This window comes from Caloenas nicobarica, chromosome 7 (genome assembly GCF_036013445.1).
Source record: "Caloenas nicobarica isolate bCalNic1 chromosome 7, bCalNic1.hap1, whole genome shotgun sequence".
NCBI lineage: Eukaryota > Metazoa > Chordata > Aves > Columbiformes > Columbidae > Caloenas > Caloenas nicobarica.
The window spans coordinates 11009554-11028062 of NC_088251.1; the positions used below are offsets into that span (position 1 = coordinate 11009554).

General features: G+C 43.3%; 1 protein-coding gene across 2 annotated transcripts in view; it reads right to left on the bottom strand.

Moving 5' to 3' along the window:
- The window catches only part of RBM20 (RNA binding motif protein 20), a 102513-nt gene extending 84405 nt beyond the window's left edge, over window positions 1-18108 (bottom strand). For both annotated transcript variants that reach the window (XM_065638713.1, XM_065638712.1), the window contains exon 1: window positions 17702-18108. In XM_065638713.1, the coding sequence (XP_065494785.1) occupies window positions 17702-17844 (143 nt within the window). In that variant the 5' untranslated portion in view covers window positions 17845-18108. The remainder of the gene's footprint in view (window positions 1-17701) is intronic.
- Between the last annotated feature and the right edge of the window lie 401 nt (window positions 18109-18509).

Genomic DNA, 18509 nt, shown 5'->3' on the forward strand with positions numbered 1-18509 from the left:
GCAGCCAAGCATTGTGTTTCGTGCAGTCACAGTTGCCTTTAGCGTCACCCACTTCTCCCATCGGGAATGCCCAGCAACCCGTGTTACTTCTGGCCTGTGATGCACGTGATGCACATGCTGCAGGGTTCTCTCACGCTGCCAGAGAGGCCAGACGTGCTTCTTGCCAGCAAGGGTCTAGCACCACTTCTGACATGTGAAGCAAAGTTTATGCAACCGCACTTAGATCCATTTCTGTAAAATTTGCTCCGTGGCTGAAAGCCAACAAGGGCCAACAACATGCAGCAGTTTAGCTTCACGGTGGATCCTCTACACAGATAGCCCTGGGCTGACACATCCCACTGCACTCCTGGAGATATTTTGTTCAGGAAGACGGAGCCAAGACCTTCACAGGGCAACCAGCAGAGAGCTCAGCAAATGAAACCTCTGGTCTGGCTTCCCCAGGCAGCCATTCCCATCTTACTTTCAAGACTTCAGTATCCCTAAGGAGATATGCAACAGGGTTATTATGCACAGCTCAAGAAAACCTATTTATGTATGTGTATATATGCATAAATACGTATACATACATACACACGCACTCTCTATACAAAGCCATGCTCACACAATATTCTCAGCTCTTCCACAATCCCTAACCTTCCAAACAGTCAGGTCAAGCTAACCTCATCACAGATTTAATATCAATGTGGTAAAACCTATAGAAGGAGTACCTCATAGAAGGCGCTGTTAAAGTTAGGTCATGCCACAGGCCATGCAATTATCTGAAATTTCAATTGACAGAAAAGCCAAAGTGCTGGCTGGAATTTGGAATTGTTCAGGTTGGTTTATTTTTGAAATTATGCCTTGAAAATAAAAAGGCAGTTTCCATCGTACCAATGCTTCGACCCAGACTGCCCCAGAAACGTAGTAAGAAACCAACGGACCTCTTGGACAATACAGTTTATCATTTACATCATCATCCTAACACTGTTTCTACACAATACCCTGGTTAAAGGAGCACAGGTCTTTTTAGAGGACACAACAGATGTGTGGGAGACCACAACGGGGTATTTGTAAGTTGGGAAAGGTTAGCAATATTAATAGCTAAAATTGTGAATGATCTCTAAAATAGGAGTTCCTTAAATAAATATAACTGTATATAAGTGCAGAAACAAACACATACCAAAAAACACATGCACACATAAAAATGTTGATACATTACCTACATATTTATTACTAATGTTGAGATGTTTTCTATTCCACCTGCATGATAGGCTACACAAGAAAGACATTTCCTCTGGTTTCATTATCAGGTCCCATGACAGGAATCTTTGTATTATTTAGTACATTTTAGTGAACACCACTTTATGACCTCGTTCTTTAGTTTTATCACCCACTTAAATAAATACATTCCATGTGCCATTTTTGGAAATAAAAATGAGGATGTTTCGAATTCTTCAAATAAAGACTACTATTAAAACCATTTAAAGCCACAATATGAAGAAAACTTCAGAATTTTTATAGGCTAGTTTTAAAACCATTTGTTTAGCTCAGCTAATAAATCTGTTCATGTAAACTCTGCAACATTCAAACAAATGTAGAAAGGCTCAAGCTGCTAAAAAACAGATACAGTTTCTGGTTCTCCAGTTATTTAATTCAATCTATTGAAAAGGACATTAGAGAATTTAGTGTCTGCTTTAAAATGAGACAAAGCTGGTAAGATATTTTTAAAGAGGAAGAGCAATCACAAAATAGTTCATTTGTCCACCTTGAGAAATGCACTTTTCAGATTATCTAGAAGCACAATTAGCAATTCCACTAGATTTGCACCGTACCCATAAAATTCTCTTTTCCCTTTCAGTGCTTTCCAATGAATTTTAAAGGTAACTGCTCTGCTGATCTCCAGCTTATATTGAACAGATGAGCTCTCATAAATCAAAAGCTGTCCAAATCTCCTACTGTGGATTAACATAAACATGATGGCTGCTTGCCCATGACTGGAAATCCTTCTGATAGCTTAATGCTGTCAGGTGCTCCATTTCCAATGGCCAAAACATAATGTAACATTCCAGAGGACAAATTTTTCAGGCTCCATTTCAAGCACAGAGGCATGTTAACACCATTAAAACCTGTTGATTTTGTCACGATGCTTTTGTCAAGCATGTGTTTCACTAATGCATAATAACTGTGTTCATTTATGAAAACACACACCAAAAAGAATCAGTTTTGAAAGCTAAACGTTAGCAGATAATGCAAAGATGACAGCAGCAGAAGTTTTGTGGGTACTGTTAGTGTAATTTTTCTAATATTGGACTGCAGTCTCCAGTTGGAGAAAAGAAAATCTATAGCTAGCCTTATAAAAACCCCACTGTCTAGGTGAACACCATGTCCACATTTCAGTCTTAAAATGCAGCTCTTCATTTCTAAAATAATAAAGGGTCTGTATATTTCTTTATGAGACATAAAATGTTCACATAAACCTCTGTGCTGACAAATTTTCTATCTGAAATAAAAAATGGGCAACAGGACAGCAGGGCCAGAGGGGCAGTGGCCAGCCCAGGCAGGAGGATTTACAGAACAGAAGGTTTGCCAAGGGTTTTCTGGAGAGGGCAAGGAGGGGGTGGAAGCTTGGAACGAATTAATGGGCAAACTGTTCCAAGCACCAAGACTGGCATGGGAAGACGTGTCCAAAAGACTACGGTTCCAGGTTTGTGTTACTTCACATCACTGTCTAGCTATCCAGCTACACTTCCACTAAACACCATGAATAGCAACATGTTTCTCACCAGCAATACAAATGCGCTGTCATCTAACACCCAAGCCTGTGAAATCTCCAGTATTTCTGGTAAGCGGTTGAGGGAGGTATGTGGAAGTTTACCAGTAAGATCAACAGCACGTGGGATCTGCCTGGGGAGATGTAACCATGCTTAAATCCCCAGGTACCAGCCACCCTAAGACAGTTTGCAGCAGGCGGTTCACTCATTTAGCTGTCAAAGGTAGGACTACATCTAGACTCCCATGTGCACGCTCCAGGAGGATGTGGATGCTGAAGGAAACACCTTTCAAAACTCATCACCTCACCCAGCTTCAGGTACCTGACAAGACACAGAGGACCTGGCACAGCAGAGCCTGGTCACTGCTTGACCAGACACGGGAAACTGCGGGCAAGACTCTCTCAACATTCCCCACACCACAGCTGCTCCCACTGGGAAAAGCAAAGGAACCAGGAAAACCCTGAGGAGGAAAGAGCACAAATCTCCATTTTGTACAGTGCTTAGGATCAACAGCCAGTCCCGAAAAAGGATGCAAAGAAACACTGTGTTCCCTCAGGAGTGTCTTTGTCACCGTGAAAGGGCTCAGCTGGGAAGAGGTCCCACAGCCTGTGCTTCAAGCAGCTGAGAGTCAACGAAATCGAGGGACAGATGTCACCAGGGACAGACAGACGCCCTTTTCCCTTCGCACCTCTGGGTGCAATGCCAGGTTGTCAGCACAGTGTCGGTGGGACCGTGTGTTGGGGACACTGCGCTGGGAGGTGATGGTTTGCAGGAGGAAAGCACACCCTCTGCAGGCTGAAACCAAGAGACTGGAGAACATTGCTTCTCTGTGCAAGCAAAGAGCACACAATTTCATTTCAAAGGTGCTTGACAGGGATTTTTCATAGATGCACTCAAATGCAGGAAGAAGAATTCAGCATATCCAAGTCAGCAGAAAAAAGAGAGTTTATAAGCAGTTCCGCTGCAACTCCTGGGCTGGGGTCACATCACCCCTTCCACAAAAACAAAAGAACAGGCATAAGCAAAATAAAACAGGAATAAGCTTGCGCGGAACAAAAGATTTGAAGAAACAAAAGCGTAACAAAACATTTTCAGTTATTACGCCATTTTCTATTATTAAGGTCAAATGAAAAATTATTTGTTTGAACTTTTTACTGGTCTTGTTTGCTTGTTTTTTAAGCAGACTTCCTCACGATATTTTCGAGAAGAAAAACATGGAACAGATATACAAAAACATCATCTACTTGCTAATTTTTTAATAGATCAAAATATATTTTAAACACCACGAGCCTGCCATCACTGTAAATAACTACAGAACTACAAATTAAGCATAAAACTAATTAACAAAAACACCGAGTAGCTACAGTGTGTCTACAGAAAAGATGAATATAATTATAGCTCAGCAATTGGAGAAGAGAATATTTTGAATAAGTAGGTAATTAAGTTAAGACAGCCTAAAGAAAGATTTCACACTCACATTCATATGCTGAAGCAGTTTAAAAATAGAGAGCAAGAACTGCCTGACTTCACCTTTTAATTTTAGCTGGGTGATGAGCTGGTCCCAAAGACAGAAAGGCACAGCAGGATTTTTTTCTCAGCAAAGTGCCCTTCGTATTTTTATGTGAAGGAAATGCAGTATGTTCTATTAATAACCTGCTGTAGCCCTAGATAAGTCTAGGCACTCTTTCAATTAGGAAAAAGTTCTGGTTCGTTTCTCCAAATCACTTGTACTCTCAAAGACATACACACGAGTTGGAGAACCTCCTGACCGCCCCGGCCACTTCACAGGTAAATAACCCACACAGGACAAGACACTCATTTAGTTTTCCCATCAGTCACCTCTTGCAATTACTAAAGCTGTAAGTGTGTCACTTCTCTCATGAGGAAGAAAAGGCAAGTCACTGAGTTTGCACCTTGAGATATGTTTAATTTCATTCTTATTTTAATTAATAGCTGGAAAAGAAAATGTTGATACCGGCTAGACCAAGACTACATTGCAGATAGGAAAAATTAAAATTAGAAGTAGAGTTGTTTGATGTAATGCCAGCACGATGTCTGGGTTTTCCCAAAGAAGCTGGGGAGAAGTACATGGGCTTTCCTCTGCATAAAGAAAGATTGGTTCTTCTTCTGGGTACACCTCCCTCACACATTTCACCATCACGACATATCTCTAATTAACCTGAGCCAAACGCAAGCTTCCCCAGAGCAGGTCCCAGCTCAGCCAACACGGTTTCAGTCTGGGAAATTCTTGCAGCAGGGCAGGACTGAAACCCTTGCTGGTCCATAGCATCACACAGAGAACTTTTCTGTCCTTCAGGGAATGGTGGAAATGGAGGATAACCAGCATGCAGATCGTTTTTCCAACGTATTCTTCCCAAAGTGACAGCTACCCAAGTGAAGGTCAGATTCTTCTCAAAATCCTCAACTGTCTCAAAAGTGCCTTTTTAACAAAGACTAGTTTTGCTTGATAGATGGTAACAGCTAAAGCCTAGGCAGGAGTCTGAGTTAACCCTGTGGTGAAAACAAGACCGCTAAACTCTCCCCTTGTGCTCCACAGCCACATTCCTTCACTTGTATTTTAGAGCAACCGTCAGCAGCAAGACTCTGGATCCATCCGCCCCTCTTATGTTTAGCCTGTAATTACAGGTCAATCCCAGGCTCCACCTGTAAACTTCTTAAATGTGTAATTACTGGTCAGTGATTCACTCCAGCTACATCTGTGAATAAACATTTGCAAATTTTATTTGCCAGGGAGATGCAATGCGAGCTAGTGTAAGTTTGCATTAACATCCTGCTGGTCAGCAAGTACCAGGCGAGGATGCCTGGCCATTCTGATCTATAGCCCCACTATCTTGGTGAACTGTTTGCCAAAAAGCATTAGAAGTCCATGATATCCTCTTAGTGACCTGCATCCCATCCATTAGGTTCCTAAGGAAATAAAGCAGAGCACAACACTTATGCAAGTGAACCTAGGAATCAGTTTGCTTACAGCCATCTACCTGATATATTTGGGTTTTAATCTTCAAAACATTTTGCCTTTTTTTTTTTTCTAATCCTACTTCAATCCCAATTCATGTTAGAAGTTTCTTATTGTCCTGAAAACTTTTTTCCACTATGATATAGAGATGAAGGGCATCGTCTTTTCTTCCAGCTGAAGCATGCTCTGCATTTCATTTGCACACATGTAATTAGCGCATTTACTCTTATCACTCCTAGCATTTCTAGTTTAAGTGTCAGATACCAAAACCGACCCTGGCACCGACAGCACTCTACCCCACCACAGGAATGACATCTTCCACTTGACTTCGTGCATCAAATGAAGTTAAAGCACTTGAAACTAAGGATTGAAGAGGTGACCAATTCCATTTCTTTTACCAAAGATCCTTCTATTTTAATCAGATGTCTCCTTGCAAGAAGGTTATCAGCTGATATTTTCACCTTCTCCTGTTTAAGTTCAACACAAAGTCTGTAGGGCGAGATCATCATTCACTGGATCACTATTTATAGTTACTTACTCTGTCCTTATCCTAACAAGACCCTAATCAACAAAGCTTCTGATCCTCCTAAATTCAGATTTTGACTTGAAGGAATTTTTATTTGAAGGAGCTTTTAACGAGTGAAATTTTTTGCTTTTCTTGCTCTAAAAAAATTATTTGAAAATTCAGTTAATAGACCACCAATTCTTCTTTTCCATTTCATGAATATTTCACATAGTGCTTCTCTATCGCCCTCCTGTGTAAAGAAATCATTCATGGGCTGTAGGTATGAGAGGCTGGTTTTGTGTAGCAGGAGATAAAGAGATTCAATTTATCTTCACCTCTTCTAGAAAGGGAAAAAATATGCCTTTGGAAGAGTCCACTGTGCAGACACTGCCCTTTCTACAGAGTCCCCTTGTCCTTTCAGCAGCGTAATACACCAGACTCCACCAAGTGGCCAGTACATCCTTGACAAAGCAGTTCAGATTTCAGAAGGAAGCATACAAAATATTCATTAATTGCTCAAAGAAGCAGCCAAGTCTGAGTTTGCTCCCAGAGCCCATTCAGCAGGATCCAAATCCAGGGGAACGACAGGAACTTCACCTCTGGCTTTATCAGGCAGACAGGTGGGGGTCTGGTCTATACGAAGCATTCTCTGGGGCTTATCGAAGATGCAGTATAGTCGCTATAGCACTGGTTCTACTGCATGAGCCTGAAAGGGATGTGGTCTCCAAGCCAGGATTCCAGCTGCTCCAGCAGCATCGTTACCATCAAACCCTGGCACCAGAAAGAAGCTGCTCTCACTGCTGCCACCCATGTGGTTCTGTTCTTAGAGCCGTGGCCACTCCTAAAAGCTGGTCACCCCGCCAGCTTCACTACAGATAAATAAGTACAATTACCTCAGGGAATTTAAATTAAGAGCCATCTCTCTGTCTCACAGAGTTATATATCACCCTGTCATGTTTAAGCCTGAAGAAGCAATTTTTCTGCCTCCCTTGATGATTCTGTTATTTCTTAAGAGCAGGGGCTGGAGGTGGGGGGTCAGAAGTGATGTACTCCAGGTCTCCTCGAATTACTGAAATGTCTAAGCCCAGATCTAGGGTCGATTTGTCACAAGTCACACCCTTGGATAGTCTCTGCCTTGTCCACAGGGAGCCAAGCAGTGAGCCCTCCTCCCGCATCATGCTATTTGTACAAACCACCAACTTGGGAGGAAAAAGTAGATACAGACCTGATACAGTGATTCACTGCTAGCGAGGTCCCTCTGGCATCCAGCTAAGAGGTGAGAAAACTAAATATAACAAACTTAAAACTACAATTATTGTAGGGGAGCTTGCCAGAGCTGCTCTGAAGCTCCTAATGGTCTGTCGGGGATTTATGGATCAGCTGTGAAAATTTACCCACAGCTAAAACTTGCCAATCAAGTCCTCAGCTTTGGAACACCGCTACCAACTTTCACATAATACAGCTGGAAATTATAGAACCACCAAAGCAAAATAGTAGATTTTAATGCTTCAAAGAGGGACACACAAAAGAAAAATGTATCATATTAAACAGATCATTAAGAAATGCGGGGGGAGTCTTGCTTCTCTGTGTTTGTATCTTTGTGTAAAAGAGTCTTAGATTCTACAGAGGAGGAGATTACAAACAGACCAGTGCCAAGTGCTGCTGAAATGCACAGTAAGAGACAATATGTTGTACAGAAAAGGCTACAAATGGCTGTCTAGAGCAGATTGCCCCCGTAAATTATGCCAGCAATCCAGAAAGTTATCTTAGTTGCTGATATTTTATTTCCTTGCCATATGGATTAGGATAAGATGGGATCTTCATAAAATTTATAAAATCTCCTTTGAATGAAGTGGGAAATACCACAAAATTGAATCTGTTATTTTCATGTTATTACATTAAAAACCAGCAGCAAATGTAACAACAACAACAAAAATCCTGGGAACTTACACAGAAAACAAAGCAAGCAGCCAACTTAGATGATGGATGTAAGACAGTGCCTTTTTTCTCCCAGATGCTCAGCACAAACTGGAAGCCAACAGTGATGGCCGCTGTAAGTGCCGTGCTGTGCAAAGGAGATGATGGGCTCTTTGTACCCTCTCCACCTCCGACTCTACAAATCCCCACAGCTGGTGAGGCTTTAACACTCCAGAGTATTGGTCTTAAAACATGCCAGAGTACTAATACGCTATTAAGAAGCACAAAGGAGCATGGATCCATACTCCTCCTTGCACAGCTTCATGCTCTCTTTTAAAAAAGTGACGTTTCAATGCTAGAACACAAGGTAACTTTCTATTATTTTCTTTGGCTTCTCCTGTATTAGATCTCTGCTATCAGCAATTACCGTTCTCTACAGTTCTGTGCAGGATTCCTAGTGACCTGGCAAAAATAAGCAATAGTCATGAAGTCTTGCAGACTTAGGTGGTAGGATCTGATCCTCTAAAGCCTTACACACATAAATAATCCTCATGTGCATGGATAAGGCTTTGCAAGATCAGTCTCATAGTATATACACTATATCCAAGCAGGAATTTACGTCTTATTTAATACTGACAAGTGAACAGGCTTGGCCGCCTAACATATTTATGTTATGTACAATGTGTGTTGGGTTTACTTTGCACAGGTATACTTTAATCACCCCCAAAAAAACCCAAATAAATCACTTCTAGCTCCTACAAATTTCCATTTTACCCTTTTTTCTTTTTTTTTCTTTTTTTTTTTAAGGAAATTCAATCCTTTAACACTTTGCAATACAGAAAACCTACAAAACCTAGGTTGAACAGTAACAATCCCGTATCTTTTAGAAGTCTGATCTACAAAATATACACCGATTTGTAATTAACTTAAATTTTATTGTCAAATTTCAAGTAGTTAGTACTTTTTACTTCTCCAGGAGTAAGAAAAGAGAAGACCTGTTCAAATAAAATCCAAAACAGTGCAGAAAAGGCTAGAGTTGACTTGGATTAAAGTTCCACAGAACTTTTATCTTTTTATTTACATCACTTTCATAAAGCCTGTTTGCCCATGCTGCCAGTAGAGGTATCTATAAACACCATCGCAGTCACCCACTATTCTTCTGTATTACTCCCAAACATGTTCACCTCCAGACACATCAATGACTCTCTTTTCAGCGTAATGTGCGTCAAAGCAACCTGAGGCAAACCTCCTGGGCCGTATCCGAGGGTCAACAGAAAGATGCCAGCAGAAGAGTGAGCCCTGCCTGTACCATGAGGAGAAGGTGTCACCACAGGGTAGAACAGTGACCTTGATTAAGTCGTAAATAAAGAAAAGAGCCCAATGTTTGGTTGTCGGTTGGCAGGACGGTGGAAAGCTGTAGGTGGCCTTACAAGAATGTGCCATGAGTGGGGCACAAATGGATGGTGCAGAGTACATGGATAGCAGGGGTGCGAATGTTAAGATGTGTTAATGGAAGAGTTTGGAAGATAAGAGGAGCCTAGGGCTGAAAAAAAACAACAACTCACCCTAGTTTGTTAATATTTCTCTCTACAGTTTTAGGAGACAAGTGTCATCTTTTCTCCAAATCTCATCCTCAGACTGAACTATGCATAATCACTGACAAAGAATTTTATGGGGGGGAGCAGCGGAAATCTCTGACAACCTCCGGAGTGGCATCCAGACTGCAAACAACACAAACACACACAGCTCTGTGCAGCTCTGCAGGGACTGGAGCAAACTTCTCTGCACCAGAAGTTAATCTGCTCTCACTCTAGCTCCAGGCAGAGCGGAAGCAGGGTAAAAAAAGACATTATTAAAGCATTATACAGCATTTTGTTCTCAATAAGTATTTTGTAATTTTATTTTACTTTCTTTTTTTTTTCTTTTTTTTTTTTTTTTTTTAAAACGAGGCCAGAAAGAGAACAATGAAAGCTGGTCAGTGTAATAAATTGTGTGTCATCAACCTAATAAAATTACTTAGCACATCTTCCCCTAAGAGGAGAACATGTTAATCAGCAGGGACAAATAATATTTCTTACTGCAGAAACAGACTGTGGTCAATTTACTGCTGCTTTGCCCACAGAAGACTATTTGTTATCTCAGTAAAGGAAATGTCAGCCACCAAGCCACTTGGTGCAGAGGTACTTAAAACAAAGATTCAAACGTATGTAAAAATGCAAGAGCAATGCCTGCATGTTTCCAAAGAAGCAGCCTTAGCTCCCAGACACCACCAACTCAATCTCTCCTCTCCAGGAGAAAAAACACAGCACATAAAACTCTAGCTTTTGACACTACCAAATTCAAGACATTTTACATTGTCTGAATTCTAATACTCTGCAGCCCACTGTACAGAGAATCACAAGAACGATGGCAAGTTGTGGAAAGCTAAGACTAAACAACATGAGATGCTTTTAGTATCTCAAGAGCCAGTGAGCCGGGGAAGGGAGCAGGTGATCAGCAGTCAGCCGGGGAGCTGGCTCGTAACCTGCCCATAACACTGTTTTCTGTGTCCATCCTGGCCAGCAGAAGACATTACCCAAGGCAACAGGAGCTAAACCCTTCCGTATCCTGTCCCTGTCTTTTCCTAGTAAGAAGTATATCCAGAAGCGATGAAGCAGAATAATAATTACTCCATCCGTTTTCAAGCAGTCACCATCACTAACATTTCCCATAACACAGGCTTTAGAGTTAAAACCACACAGGAGATGGACTACAGTTCACAACCAATATAGCTACAGATTCCTATCAATTCCCAAGACAGGCAGGATCATGGCACCTCTGGAGCATTCTGCAAAGGCTGCTGAGACACCTGCATGTCTTTAAACAACGGAGGCGATGGAGGACAGATCTGAACAGCATATTTTAGTGCAACAGCCACTCAGCACAACTCCACCCCAGTGCCACACACCTGCTGGTTCAGCTCATCTCCCAACACAGACATGCAGAAAACTAACGACAAATCCCTCTTCCTTGTAGTTCTTTGTATGCACGGGATAAATATGCAGCTTCTGGTACATATAATATCAGATAAGCTCGCATTTCACAAGTGTGCATACACACACCAAAAAGAAAAAAAAAAAAAAAGGCAGTAAGCCTGCAAGAAAATAACTGCCTGTGCACTCATAAATACTGATCCTTTAAGAAAACAAGCCTTTGCCCCTTCCTGCAACAGAATACCCAATGCTTTTATTTGGCATTTTTTCTAAATAGGCAAGAGGCATTTGTAAAACAGGTTAGGCTTGAGTTGTCAGAACAGGACAGATATTAAAGGTTTCTAAAACCCAAAAGGGCAGGTTTTCTGGTTTCCCCCAGTGTGCCAAGTGACAGCTTCACTGTGACGGGTCATTAGTGTGACAAAGAGAAAGCAGCTGGACATAGAGGGGCAGAGGCTAACAGAGCGATTACATCCTTAAGTCAACTATAAAATGTTACAAAGCATGAAGAGGGGGAAAAAAGCAGGGGGAGTATATTCAAGGGAATAAAGTCGATCTGCAAAGTCTAGCTGCAAATCAGATCAAAGCAGTTCATTTAAATTAAAAAAAAAAAATCAAGACAGCTTACTCTTCAGAAAAAGCAGATTCTATTTGAAGGAGTATTTTAAAATGACTAAAACTATTATTTCATGCAAATAAGCCACTTTTTTTACCCTCCTAAACAAATTTCTGAAGTCCTCTATGAAGTATAAATCTCTCTTTGAAGACATAGTTCCTCCCATTTTGACAGTCCCCAGAAAGGATCAGAACTAAAAAGTATTGAGGTTTTTATCCATCTCCTTTCCTCCAAATGAGGCCAGAAAGATTTTAGCATCATCACCAGAGCAGCAGTAGCGCAGCAGGTCACACATAACTACTCACTGTTAGGTGCACATAGCTTTGAATGGACATGGGCTGAATTAAGAGGAAAACCAAAAGAACACATTTCCCAGTCTTCCCATTGATGGGAACAGGAGTATTAAATTTCCAATAAAAGAGCAACATACAGGCAACTTAGTTACAGTAAATAGAACTCCATTGCCATGTGTTGTGGTCCAAAACCCACTTGTGTTTCTTCTTATAAAGTATGTATTATTTAACATTTTGCTAAACTTGATATCACTACTGTTATCTCTCTCTCTCCACTAAAATATATGAAAGAATTTTGACATTTCTGGGCAACTAAGAATTGATTGATAACTAATAATACAAGCCAGATTACATGCAGATATTTGCATGCAAGGCATTCCTTCAAAATTCTTTTTTCTGATCCCTTTCCACTTTGTACCTCTGTGCTCCCTCTTCAAGCCTTCAATTAAATTTTATTGTGTTATTCACCCAATAAGCTGTTGGGTTTTAAATGAGAGTTTGAAATAAACAAACACACACATACAAAAAACAAACCAAAAATACTGGGCGGGGGGACGGTAAGCACAACACCGGAACAGACACAAACAAAAGATTTCAGGACAAAGAAGCCCACACTTTCAGTCATTTTTGTTTAAAACAGAGAACATTCATATGATGAATTCATCTTTAAGCTGCGGGTCACACCTGGTATACAGGAGGAGTCACTGACTTCTATTTGAAAAAGACAATTTAAAAAAAAAGTATTTTAAATGAGAAATGGTAAGAAAAGGAAATGTTAAGAGAAAAGAGAAATTTCAACTACCTGACTTGAAGGTAGTTGAATCATCACTGATTCTACTTTTTGTAAGCAACTAAACTTAAAAGTGAAGCACCCCCAGGCATCCCTGCCCCCTGTGCAAAGATGCATTTGGTACCCGCATTTAAAGTTCTGCTTTTAACGTCAGGTGAGGTCTGACAAGTCTCCATAATCACGCAGCAAGGAGCCAGACAATTCAGAGAAAACCGAGCTTCCCTCGCTCTGTGTTTCATAACGTACAGAGACGATGAGCAGGAAACACAAGGAGGAGTTTCATAAGGCAGGTTTGGTTCCCACGTTCCCTGGCGCGTCCCACACCACGCAGTCGGCTTTGTCAGCTCCTGTCCCTTGTTTTGCTAAGGCTGCTCTGCTAGAACAGCTACAGCGCTTTCTGTTTTGTTTTCGTCACCGTTCAGGGCTGTTACAGCTGTTACAACGCAAACTCGATGAGTTTTGAGGGCTCTGTCGGGTAAAGAAACGACTCAGACCCTGGAGATGTACTTTAAAAGGCAAATAAATATGGAAAGCCGGGATCAGTAACAGTAAGACAAGAAACAGTAAAACCAGTGTTTCTCCTAATGTCCCCTTGTTAAGTATCAGTTTAGCCTTTGCCATATATGCCAAACTATTTGCCATGACTAATGTATATAATGGGAGTACATTTCATATTTTATCTCTCCTGAGAGACCTTGAGTTGGGGGGGGGGCGGGGGTGGAAACCAACAACAAAATCACACTTTACACAAAATAAGCACACAAGAAAAAATTTTAAAAGCACATGCTTAAACATAACAGGTTTAAGCCTAAAAAAAAAAAAAACGTTGGAGGTTTGTTGTTGGGTGGTTTTTTTTCCTGACACGTTTCCTCCTCACTGCTATAGGAAATGAAAGACTGAGAGCATTCAGCACCAGCCTGCTTACTCCTGTCTGCCCCAGAACTGGCACAAACTGATGACGACTTGGGCACATATGTTGGAAATTCCATGTTCCTTCCAGAGGAACTCAAAGTCTCCAGGACGCAACCACTCAGGAGGAAAAAGAGGGGGAAAAAAAAAAAAAGCAGCCCACTTTGGTTTTCTCTCTATTGTCTTAAAACACCTTTATTCAATTTGTAAAACAAATGTATGCTCCTATATCAAACACAGGGAGTTAAAACCAGCTCCATTTCCACTGGACAGATATTACCCATGACAAATCCTTAGAACTGAAAGCATGCAAACAGCCATTAAAACATACACAGAAACTGCATTTCAGTATCATTAGGTCTCCTATAGTAGCATGTTTTAAGCAAGAACCTTCACAGAAATCACTCTTCATGCCACATCTTTACAGTCAGCCCACAGCCACCACTCGGTCCTTTGTCTCAGTTATTTCCAGCTAGTTGCTCCATCCGACTGCAATGAATCACACACCTGGAATTATTAATAGAACTCTCCACTCTCTCACAGTGCTTAGGCACTCCAGTCAATCTAACAGCAGGTGGCAAAACTCGTCACACACTGAGCTGTCAGCTGAAAATTACGTTTTGCACTGTAATTGCAAATTATAAACAAAACCTCCAAATTATCAACAAAAATTTTCTCATAAGAGCAAACTTACCAAGAGGGGGAAAAACCCAACAAAGCAGCAGTTACAAACACACATTAAAACCTTTCTGTGCAGAACAGGTATTTGAGGTCTTCTCAGAGATTTCCCACATGTGTTTCACTTGCTGGTACTGCAGACCCTAGCCCACATTTCCACTCCTTCCACACAACCGCAGTAGAAACCAGTTATAAACACCAACCAACCCCATTAAGACTGTCTTTCTCCATCTTCTCAGTCTTCTGCTTTACTACATATGCAAATGGATGTTTTTGTAAGTCATCTTTGTAGGGTGTAAATTCAAGTTTCCCTTCCCTGTCCGCTTTTCATTCTCAGCTTTGCAACCTGAGGGCTGTGACTGCAATAAGGCTTGTACTTTCGGAAAACAACAAGTATTTTTCCCACCCAACATCACAACAACTTGCATAGATAGAGAGCTTTAACTGCTCTGTAAATCTTATGATTGGACCCTTATTATCAACAGAAATGACGTTGTCACTCGGAGGGAAAAATACAACATGTAGACAGTGTATTTCAATTTGTATCTTATTGTATTTTGGAACTATTAGCAAGGAATTTCAAACTAGGTATTTGGTTATATTTTAATACTAAAATTACATTGTAAATGTTAAAGCAGTACGGTACATGCTACCTGCGGTGAATGAGTGCAGCCAATGTAACTGCTACCAAAAACATTTCAGATCTCCAGTTTCACTAAATTTTAATCCTTGTTCAATGCTCAGTGTTCACAGTGAAAGTTTACCAGCTGCCTGTGTAGGAAGTCATTTTTCAAAATGATATTTGTCCTCACCTAACATCTGTAAAAATTTCTAACAAAAGTATTGAGGGAAGAAAGAAGGAATGCAGAGAGCTTTTAAAGTGTCAATGGTATAATGAAAAATAGAAGCGTTGAAACAGGGAGATCCAGTTAAATGCCACACAATATTCTGACCTACACTGCTCTGAATTAGCATTCTGCAACTGCACACTTGTTTACTGCAGCTCACAAAGCAAAAACACGGCAATTACCTAAAAAAAAAAAAAAGAAAATCAAAATGCTTGGGAAAAAGGTCGATGTTTTCTTTCCTAGTAATGAGACCATGACTTTGTTTTGTAGAAGAATCACTGCTTTCCTTCCCATCCTATTTTACCCATCATAATACCTGTTCTAACATATTAGAAATATATTAAGAAGAGCAATTTAAGATATTCCCTAACATCTCCCTTTCTAACAATTACTGAATATCCAATTCAGATTATAAACCACCAAGTTATTACCAGTGAAGCAAAACATAATTTGCCCGTGTTTCAAATTAAATTTAGGGTGGAAATGTATTAATTATCAGGTAAACAAAGAGATGCACACCAAATTATGCCGCACAGTTACAAAACCAAATGATCAAGTTACAGAAGCTTAGATGGAGATATTCAACATTTGCCATTCTGCGTCACATTACCCCGATAAAGAATGGTTAAAACATGGCACCTCTCTCCTTCCAGTAAAGATAGGCTCAAAAGGAAACTAATTTCAAGTTTTCCTACATATAACTTGCTAGCAGGCACGACCAGCAAAAATGTGATGCCTTTGTATGTAACATCCGCCGTATTATTATAGAAATAGAATCGTGAAGCCGTCTTGACAGTTTTGCCCGTCTGACTTGCAATATGCATCCGCCTAAAGTCTTGAAACGTAAAAAAATGCCCATCTTTAGAGACTGCAGTTTAAGACTGATTTTGAGTCAGTATAAATTACCTTCTGCTGCACAATAATTCACATGTAGTCCTGCAGGAGCCCAACGAGCTAAGGAAACAACCATTAATGTTTCAGTTTCAATGCAAACTCCCAAGTCTGTATTTCCAATTAGGAATAAAAGCATGGGTAACAGAAACCGCTAACGTTTTCATAATTAAGTTACAAAAACACGATTTAAAAGCAAATATACAAAAAGAAAACTAGGCACCAATATATATATGGGTCACACTCCACAGGAAGTGTTAAAGTCTAGTTTCATACATACTTATAAATAAGATAACACAATTCCTAACTTAAGTAATACTCTAAGTTTGTCGTAAAGTTAAAGTGCACATGCACATATATATTTATATACATGTACGTATGTATTTTGAAAATACAAGTGAGCGGATTGGAATAACGTCCTCCGTTAGTCACATTGTTGGGTTTTGTTGACAAACTGACAAAGGCGAAGCCTCAGCCAGCGCCTTTCCCGAGGGGCTGTCGCAGGGAAGCGGCGCAAGGCCAGCAGCGAGCCCGCCGCAGCCTGGCCCTGCTTTGTCACATTGTCGCCCTGCTCGGCGGCCGGACACAGGCTCAGGCCGGTTGGTGGCCCGGAACATCATGTCAAAAGCGTTTCTCAACCTGCGCCACTGCGCAGCGTCCTGCTCGTCCAGCCAAGCAGCAAATCTTAAAGTAATAGAAGGCCAATTCTAACGGCTCCATAACGGGGCGTTCGTTAGTAGATTCACTGCTCTGTGAAAAGCCCCTATCTCTTTTAACCTGTCACGACTTGGGAAAAAGCAGATACAGTGCCTGCAACCATCTTGAATCAGCACACAACAACTTATATGTTACTCAGGCTTCACGTACAAACTATGGAGTATTCGGTTTGTCTTCGAGCTTCTCACTTAGCCAGAAAAGTATCACTCACACTGCTCTATCTGTGTGGCAAAAGTACTTTTTCCTCTCCCTTTCCGGGTGGAAAACGAAAACAGCAAAATGCCGTTAGCATCACTGCTCCCGTTAATAAGCCTTCCACGCATGCACAGTCTACTTTTTCTGTGACAGTTTTGCAGGGATGCGATCGCTCCGGACACAACACGACCCCTCGCCCCAGGCCTGCCCAGGAGAGCCCCGAGCCCGCAAGCGGAGGAGCGGCTGCCGGGCCCGGCACACGGCGGCGACCACGGAAAGGCGAAGAAAAACTTTCGCGACCGAGCGACCCGCTGCCTGGAGGAGACGCGGTGCCGGGGCGAACCCCCGGAGGACCGACACGAGCGGCTTTTCGGGCAGTAAATTTCTGCTGGGATGCGGGACCGGTGCCGGTCTTTAGCGGGATACGTGCCCCGCATCAGCGGGGACGGCCGCTGCGCCGGAGACGAGGCTGAGCCCCGCGGGGCAGCGCTCGGCCAGGGCCGGTGCCGGGCCGACCCTCCGCCCGCCCGGCTGTCAGTCTGGGCGCGGGGGAGGGAAGGGGGGCACCGCCGCCGGGGAGGGGAAGCGACCCGCGCCTGCCCGCCCGCCCTCCCGGCTCGGCGGAACGCGGGGCGGCTCTTACTTGTGGAGGAGCTGGGGCAGGCTGGGCGGCGGCGGCATCCCTCGGCCGGGGCCCCGGCTGGGGGTCCCGCTGCGGGCATCGCTCTCCGGCGGGTCAGCGCCGCGGGGGGCCGGGGCCTGGCTCATGGCAGCGGCGGGGACCATGCGGGGAGGCCCCTGCGGCGGGAGGCGCGGGTGACCGCGCAGCCCTCCGCCGCAGCGGCGGGCGGGCGGGCGGGCGGGCGGGAGGGGGCACAGGACCGGCCCTGGAGGCAACCGCGCTCCCCCCCCCAGCCCCCCCCGCGCCGGGCTGCGACCGGGCTGGCGACGGCGGGACAGGCAACCCCCTGCGGCTGCCGCCGCGGCTGAGCCCGCCCTGCGGGAGGGCAGCCGCTACCGGCCGGGGGCGGCCGGCGCCGCACGGGAGCCTCGGTGGCGCTGGTGGAGCCGCAGGGGCGGGCGGTGCCCCCGGCCCGGCCCCCCCGCGGGCCGCGCCCGCCGGCCCCACCTGGGCGTCCGGCCCGCTCCCTCCCTCCCTCCGCCGGCACCTGCCCCGCGGGAGGGACCGCGGCCCCGGGCAGCCCCGGCCCGGCCGGAGGCAGCCCGGCGGCCGGAACGAGCGGTTTCGGTCCGTGTCCCGGCAGGGCTGTACCTGGCCGTGCCCGGGGCTCGCCCCTGGCACAGGAGGGGCGGTACGGTAAAGAGCGAGCGGCTCCGGCAGTGGTTTACAACCGTCAAATCTCTCCTCTTCCCAAGGGCAGGGGGGAAAAGTGTGCATATTATTTTAATCCCTCACCAATAACACCTCTGCAGAAATGTTATTAGTTATT